This window comes from Melitaea cinxia, chromosome 4, assembly GCF_905220565.1.
Source record: "Melitaea cinxia chromosome 4, ilMelCinx1.1, whole genome shotgun sequence".
NCBI classification, from domain to species: Eukaryota; Metazoa; Arthropoda; class Insecta; order Lepidoptera; family Nymphalidae; genus Melitaea; species Melitaea cinxia.
The window spans coordinates 7470309-7479187 of record NC_059397.1 but is presented as its reverse complement, the minus strand read 5'-3'; the positions used below and the strand labels follow the sequence as shown (position 1 = coordinate 7479187).

General features: G+C 37.8%; 1 protein-coding gene across 1 annotated transcript in view; it reads left to right on the top strand.

The window, feature by feature from the left end:
- The first annotated feature begins 1051 nt into the window (after nt 1-1051).
- Nucleotides 1052-8879, top strand: part of LOC123670271 — a 65921-nt gene continuing 58093 nt past the window's right edge. Inside the window, exons 1-2 of the mRNA XM_045603777.1 lie at nt 1052-1070; nt 5592-5732. Coding sequence (XP_045459733.1) covers nt 1052-1070; nt 5592-5732 — 160 coding nt within the window. The remainder of the gene's footprint in view (nt 1071-5591; nt 5733-8879) is intronic.

The following is an 8879-nucleotide window of genomic DNA, read 5'->3' as shown; positions in this document are numbered from 1 at the left end:
TGACATTCCCCTTATACGCACTAAGTGATTCGCTAGTACATTCTTGATCCGTACGGCCAAAGAATGGAACTCTCTACCAGCGTCTGTGTATCCGGAAAACTATAACCTGGGGATCTTTAAGTCGCGAGTGAATAGGTTACTTCTAGGTAAGCGTGCTCCATCTTAGACCGCATTTTCACTTATCATCAGGTGAAATAGTGGTCAAATGCAAGCCTATCATTGTATAAAAAAAAACATAAACTTATGCACTAAATATTAACCTATCATCTGTATTGATGTAATTTCGTTTGCATCCTTTTCAATACTGCATAATTATTTATAAAAGGGATATAACCACACTTTTTTAAATGCTTTAAATAGGTACCTATTAAATAATAATTGATAAATATAAACGACAACAGTGTTTTAGTTAGCTATATATCTAACGAAGGTTAGTTATCCTACTAATTTAAAAAGGTATCGTATTGATTTTCTAGGGCATGTAGAAAAAAAGTCCCTTTCAGACCCCTACCGTGTATAGTAGTTTTATGTTCCTGTCGTGAGTAAGGTGGTCAGAGCTCATGGGGGTAAGGTTGTCAACGCGCTTGCGAGGCCTCTGGTATTGCAGGTGTCTATAATAATAATAATAAGGCAGTTGATAAGGGCTTTTCTCCCCTGTCCTTAGGCAAAGAGAAATAGCATAAACCTATAGTAATGAGTACCGTTGACCGCGTAGCCGTATGGAAGAGCACAGAACTATATGGTCGGTTCCACAAAATTCTGAAAGCCCAGATGTAGACCAGCCTAGTTCTTTATCCTGGTTACAATGCGGTAACCTCCGTTTTGTCTGTGCAATTATGGACGAAGTTATTAAGACGAATAACTACCGGAAACATATCATGAAAGATAAAACTCCAGACATATGTTAAGCTTGTCATAAGCCTGGAGGATCCATTAGACATGTTGTTTGCGGTTGTAGTCATCTTGCTAACGGTGAGTACTTGCACACATAACTAAGTAACCAAGATTATCCACCTGTAACAACTTGCTATTCGATACGGCCTCGTTGAAAATGAGTTGCCTTATTAAAGGTATATAGATAGGTTATGTAAAGTAATCCTTGTAAATAAATTGAAAAGTTTGAAAACAAAGTACAATTACTCGTACTCGTAGTCCGCACAGAGGTCGAAATTCGACCATAATTAAAAATTTAAATTAAAGAAAACCAAAAAAATTATGAAAAAAAAGAAACTTTTTTAAAATTTTAAATTTGACTATAGACTGACAATCAACAAAAGAGTATATGCGTGGCCGATGGGGCGGCAAGGTTCTCGAGTGGCGACCGCGTACCGGGCACCGCAGCGTTGGCAGGCCCCCCACGAGGTGGACAGACCATCTGGTCAGGGTCGCGGGAAGCTACTTGATGCGTGCTGCGCAGAACCGATCGTCGTGGAAAGCTTTAGGGGAGGCTTATGCCCAGCAGTGGGCGTCCGTGAGCTGATGATGATGATTCTAGGTATTACCCAAAGCCATTTCCTGAAAATAGTTGTGCATTGCTCTACTGGGATCGGTCTATTGTCACTGACAGGCTTATTGTAGACAATAAATTAATCAATCTTAAGTTGGCTGCGGCTAAACTTAGTTTTTTTGGCTATTTCAAATTGAAATAGTATACAATTGAAACAAGAACTTTTCACTTCTTTTTTTTTTGCAATAGCAAAAAAGAGAACAATCAATATTTAGTGTTAACTTGAGTCAATTTTTTAAATTAAAAAAAAAAAAAACTAAAAACGAACAAAAAAATGATGATCAAACATTGAAGACCAATTAGCGAACAATTGAAATAGCAAAAAAAAATATAAGTGAAAAAAATAATATTTAGTGCTAATTTGAGTCAAATTTTGAAAATTCTAAAAGAAAAAACTTAAAACGAACAAAAAAAATTATGGTCAAACTTAGAAGCATAATTAGCGAACAAATGAAATAGCAAAAAAATAATAATAAAAAACTGAGTTGCTCCCGCTAACTTGTGATAAGATTGCCAATAAACCAATGGTCCGTCCGTATAGCTTTTTTGTGAGTGACGCTTCATTGTAATTGATTATATTGAGTGACGTTTCATTGTAATTTGGTTATATTTTAAAACATAAATGCGTGACGTGTGAAGACCATCGATCGTCATGCCTCTGGCGACTGTAAACCATTAAGCCGACGTTCTCATCACTGTAGTTGCCCGAACTGTGTATAAGACCGTGGTTATCCACAACTGTTGAAACAGGCCCTATGTATATGGTAAAATTAATTACCTATACAACATAAGAAAATTTTAATATATTGTCAGTGAAAATCATTGACGAATATCGTTCCCGGTTTTTTCCCTATTGACCTCGCAATCCCGCGGTTGTCGGTTTTGTTGTGTTGTTTTACGGTTTTCAGTTATTAAATCTATATCTTACCGAAGTATAGCTAATAGCGAAAATTGTGTCTAATATTTAAAATGTAGTTGTGGTGTACGATAACTGCGCTGTAAAGCGACACTCTTAAGGAGTAATCTTCATTAAATACTTTATTGCGCTCAAAAATACTTATAGAAACATAAAATAATAGTAAAGTTTATGGCAAAGGTGGACTTATCTCTGAAAGAGATTTCTTCCAGTCAACCCATGCTCATGACTAAGTGTTTCATATAGCGAGGTAAACAGTGCAAGAAGTATTCATTAAGAAGAAAAAAATAAATAAAAATAAAAAAACACCAAAGAAAAAAAAGAAAACTTCTATATAAATAAATAAAAAAACCTAATTATTCGTAAAATTTACATGGCAAATAAGGAAAATTTATCGTGTCACTTCGAATACTTACCTTTTTCTCGCGCTTTACAGTCCTCGACAAAGAGCAACACGGAGGGGAGTAGCCATGTACAGGCGTTCCCCTCTGTCAAGGTATAAGGCCAAATGGCCATATGCGTACAATAAAACTAGTTGCAGTCGCACTGATCACTAGACTAAATCTAGTTGCGCGATTGAATCAACGTCCTTCAAAAAATGCCAAATTGTTCTGTTTTTTGTTTCAAAAAAAGATCTGCCACGTCAAATTTACTAAAACGTGGCGTTACCTTTCATACGTAAGTATTTTTTAATCACATTATTACTTGTATACTACTTTTAAACCTTTTTTAAACTTAAAAAATTACAAATATTATCGGTCGTGTTGACTCGATTTGTTTACCAACATAGGCCGCTCGCCCTCATACAATATGCGGATCGGTCGAGCGACTGATCGGAGTCTATTTCCGAGAAGTCACTGTCGCCGAGCTATAGTGTTGTTACCGGTTTGTTTGTAGATAGTTATCGATAAAAACGGCAAAGGCAAAAGAGGTGACAGACATTTTTGAGATTTTGATTTATTTATAATATAATATTGCTAGCTTTTTTAAATAAACATAGTTATATAATAAAATTGCATTAAATTAAATATAATACGCGTATTACGAGTATTAATACATTTTACTAGAATTACTTAATGTGAACTTCGACCATAATGTTTTATATAAAAATTTGGCAGGTTTTCTGAAAATCCAAATTTAAGGGATACATGGAAAAAAATTGTAATAACAGACAGACCTGGACGCCCACAAAAAATAGTGTAATTTGTTCAGATCATATCAATACCACTAACTTTCAAGTGTTGGCGAACAATAGAAAGATTAGTCGAGGGCACCAAACCAACACTAACGCCACACTGTTTTTGTCCCGTAAGTTTTTTTTTTTTGTCTCATGTACAAGGTAATCAAGATATGGTTCACCTTAGTCATAGTAGTGAAACGAAACTTAGATTTGTCAACTTTGAAAATTAACAATATTAAATCCATCCTTTCAGAGTCATCAACAAATCATTAAATCTAGCAGATGACAAGCTATCATCTTATGATGCCATTAGTGCTACGCTCCCTATTCCTGATTCGTTGACATCACAGTGTACATCATCAACTCCTCAAAATGTGGGTTAATTTTAAATCGTTTATTGTAGACTGGCATTGTTTGGCATAACAACGTTGCACCAAACGTATTGTGACATAATTATAATAGTTAGACATATGCTGTCGCGACACTTTTTAACCGACTTCCAAAAAGGGAGGAGGGTCTCAATTCGAGTGTATTTTTTTATGTATGTTACTTCAGAACTTTTGACTGGGTGGACCAATTTTGATAATTTTTAATTTAATAGAAAGCTGATGTTTATCATGTGGTTGCGCTTAAATTTCATCGAGATCTGATAACAACTTTTTGAGTAACCTTTGATAACGCGTATATATTACATATATTGTATCACTTGTCGATGTAATTGAAGTCAGTTTTTTTTTTCGTTTGCGAGCAAATACAATTATAGTAGATAATGATGTATTCTACAAATTATTACTACATTTTGTATTTCTATTATCATTAATTTTTGCAGCGCACGCAATGTAAGGAATTTTTTAGGATATTTTTTTATCCCTTGGGTTACATTATTGGAGTTTTAGTAAAGATCCCTAATATTTTTAAAAATATATTATAACCTATGTCGCTCAAGGATAGTGTAGCTTCTCAACGATGAAATAATTTTTTGAATCGGTCCAATAGTTTCGGAGCCTATTCAATGCTAACAAACAAACAATCAAATCTTTACTCTTTATAATCGTTTATTTTACATGAAGATGTTTGATTTGTAGTATATAATAAATTAAGTCTATTTTTATAATAATATCTTACCTTTGTATCACTTTAAAAACATTATTTGCCTAACCGAGTAGTTGAATTTATCGATAATGCATATCGACAGTTGTTACAACCACGGCTGTTAGCAACTTTTCAGTGTAGTTGCGGCGTGTCATTATACTGTAATGACACAGAATGTATCTATGTGTGTGTGAAAAATGTAAGTGTGATTTTAATTTAGTATGTGTGAGTTTCGTAGTGACAGCCGATTATTTTTGTGTGGGAATTAGATAAAGTGTGCATGTGTGTAATTTCCCCCCGCAAAAAATGACAGAAAGTTTTGTATCGGTAACAAACGCAATGGCCACTCCCCTCCGTGTTGCTCTATGGTCCTCGAAGATCGTTCAAAAAAAAAAAAAAAAAACATAGATACGAAATTGATGGATGTTGAAGTTGAAGTTTACATAAAAAGCTGTAATCTTTATTTGAAAATGACATTTCAAGTTGATCAAACTTTGTTGTATTTTAAACTATTAAACTATTTTAACCGGTGTTAATAAATAAAAAGTATATATTTGCCATAAATTTACTAAATTAAATTTCGACGATGCATATATTTTTTACTGTATTGCTTTTCATAGCAAGTTTAAAAGGAAGTAAGTGTTTAAATAGTCATAGTCACAAAATCTGGGTTTGTTTGCAGCGAGGGTGTGGCTTTTAACAATAATTGTGATATAAAGAAATGTTGTTTCAGTTTTTGTTTTTATCAGTTTTTATAAAATTTAATTCTTTATCAATATTTTTGTTATAATTCGTCTGTTATTTTTATAATAATAATAAAATAAAAGTTTAGATAAATTTTGGCTGCAGTTTAAGACTTAGAAATTTTAATTTATTACTTAAAAAACAAATTACAGGTTTTGCAATATGGTGCTATCAATGCACAGCGGCCACTCCTGGTTGTACAGAACCATTTGATTGGCGTGGAGTTGGTTACTTGGGCAACCCTTGCCCCGACAATGAAGATGTGTGTGTAAAACTCATTGAGAGAAAAGGAGGTATGATACATTGAATTTTGAAATATAGGAAGAACATAATATCATAAGTTACACATTCTGAGCATTTGTATAAATGCAATATAACACTAATGTATAATAAATTTATATGCATATTGCCAAAGTTTTTATGTATATATTTAGGTTCTAGGTTCGAAATTTATAAAAAAAAACACATACAACAATTATTAAAGTGACAATCAGTTTTTTTATTCTAATAAACAAACATAAAAGCTAGCACATGGAACAAAATAATCACCAGTAAACAACAATTAACAAAAATTAACTTACAGAGTATTCGCCTTACAACTACCCACTTAAACACTGACACTTAAAGTACTTGAGTGATGTTGCCTCGTCGAGCGACAACCGACAAATGAGCGCCCGGCAGGGCTGCGCGCCACTTTTATATTTTGATTTAAGGTGTTTTCTTACTCGGCCTCTCCTGACTCTGGTTCGTCCTCGACCACATTCCTTAAAGGTCCTTCTAAGGAAGTTGCTTGGTAACTTTCCTGATCCTCGTCTTCAAGCATAGGCATAGACGGTCCAGCTAGGGCGCTCTGGTCACTGTCATGCTCACTTTCTGGTGTCAAAGTATCATTGTTGTCATCTGAAAGATATTGTTTGTATCAGCTTGGAGTTCCAATATCAAAATCACATTAATAAAGCAATGAAAGCGAGACAGACACAACAATAACAGTGAATAACGAAAGTAAAGATGTAAAATCGTCGGCGTCCCGACCATTTCACATCCTCACCGTATATTACCATTGGTGGGCGCTTAACGCAAGTGCAACTAACGCAATTGACGATTAACGTCAGTGGCGACTAACGCCAGTGCGACTAACACGATTGACGACTAACGTCAGTGGCGACTAACGCCGGTGCGACTAACGCAATTGACGACTAACGTCAGTGGCGACAAACGCCGGTGCGACTAACGCGATTGACGACTAACGTCAGTGGCGACAAACGCCGGTGCGACTAACGCAATTGACGACTAACGTCAGTGGCGACAAACGCCGGTGCGACAAATGCAATTGACGACTAACGTCAGTGGCGACAAACGCCGGTGGTGATCGATGAGGGTGCAGTCAGGCCCCCCACAGAGCAGCAGCTCCACGAGATGCCTTGTGCATCTCGGTAAGTGACGTTGAGCGTCACTTCTCACAACTGCTTCTGAAAACAATCACCAAAACAAAGTCACAGCAAAGCAATTAAAGAGTTTGAGAACCTTACCATCGAAAAATATGGCACAAGTCTCGGGGCACCATTCGCCTCTCCATGGGATCATGTATTGGGCGGCTGCTTGAGTTGATTTTCCCTTGCTACCGCTGAGTAACTTCAATTCATAACGCCCGTTTGGTAAAACCTTAGTGACTCGATACGGCCCTCGCATTCCAGGATCCAGCTTGCCTGTCGATTGCGAGTATTTTATGACGAAGGCTAGATCGTCAACAGCGTATGTCCGTGGCTTATGTCTCGACTGGTTTACTAAAGAATCTTGATTTTCTTGATTCTTTCGAAGAAGTTCAGCGGCACGGTTCCTGTTGACTTCTCTCAGAGCTTCTCGGTTGTTCATGGGGTTACTGACGGCAACATCTCGTACCAGAGAGCGTATGACTGGAGTCGTGGCTTCGGTACCTATCATTAAGCTTATTGGGGAAGCTCGGGTGGTCTTCTGCTTTGTAATGTTCAGGACCAACTGGAGCTTCCAGAGAGATTCAGACCAGGAGGCATTTCGATGACCTACTTCGACGCGTAACATATTTAGGACCGTCCGCACATACCTTTCCACTTGTCCGTTTGAGTTGTGCATTTCTGGGGTAATGTAATGCAAATCAGCCCCAAGTTCAGATACCCATTGGACGAAACTTCTGGCTTCGAACATTCGGCCTCGATCGGTGACTAGCAGCTTTGGGACGCCAAACAGTGAGATAGCCTGTGTTATTACCTTTTGGAGTTCACTGGCATCTTGACGATACATCGGGTATAATAAACAGAACTTGGTAAAGGAGTCTATTAATATTAGCACGAATTTGTAACCCTCAGAAACTGGTAATGGCCCAAGCGAGTCTATATGTACGGTGTCGAATGGACTACTGGGCTTTGGCCAGGACGATATGTTTTGAAGTGGAGCTCTTGGTACCCGCTTCCTTGATATACAGACCAAGCAATGTAAAACGTATTTCCTTACAAATTGGCGAAGATTAGGAAACCAAAAATGTTTCAGGATAAGATGCAAGGTTTTATCAGCACTAATGTGTTGATGTTCGTCATGAAAGACACGCAATAAGCTTAAACGATGACCCTTCGGAATGTAGCACAGAAGGCGTGGTTCTTCGCCAACAGATGTATATTTGTAGTACAGTAATTCATTTCGTATGACGTAGCGATCCGAATCTAATTGACCTTCCGATACCTTTTGCATCAAGTCCCTGGTTTCGCAATCGGCCGCCTGCGCGATTTGTGCCCAATTACGCGGGTTAGATACCTGGTTAACTGTCGCTACCGGGTTCCTGCTAAGGTAGTCGGCATGTTGCAGCATGACTCCTTTACGGTACTCCATGGTGAAGTGGAAATCCTGCAGGTATATCCACCAGCGGGCCACACGAGGGAGAAGATCTTTCTTGCTTTGGGTCGATTTGAGGGCATTGCAGTCAGTTATAACCTTAAACTGGATGCCTACTAAGTAATGGCGGAAGTGCTGCAAGGCCTTAACCACCGCTAACGTTTCCAGCTCGTAGCTGTGGTATTTACTTTCGGCTCCTTGTGTGACCTTACTGAAGTACGCTACTACATGCCTACTGCCATCCGGATGTGTCTGCATGAGTACAGCCCCATAACCTGCACTGCTCGCGTCGGTATGGACTTTAGTAGGCAGTTCAGGTCTAAAGATAGTGAGAACAGGTTCACTTGTCAAGCATCTTATCAAGTCTTGACGAACTTGTTCCTGTTCGGGACCCCAGTTGAACTGAACCCCCTTTCTAGTTAGTAGAGCAATACATGCTGTTTTAGTGGCGTAACCAGATATGTACCTACGAAAATAGCCCGCGAGCCCAAGAAACTGTCTGACTTGTTTCACATTTTTAGGTGCAGAAGAATTCTTTAGGGCCTCAACCTTTCTGGCGCTTGGTCGTACCTGACCAC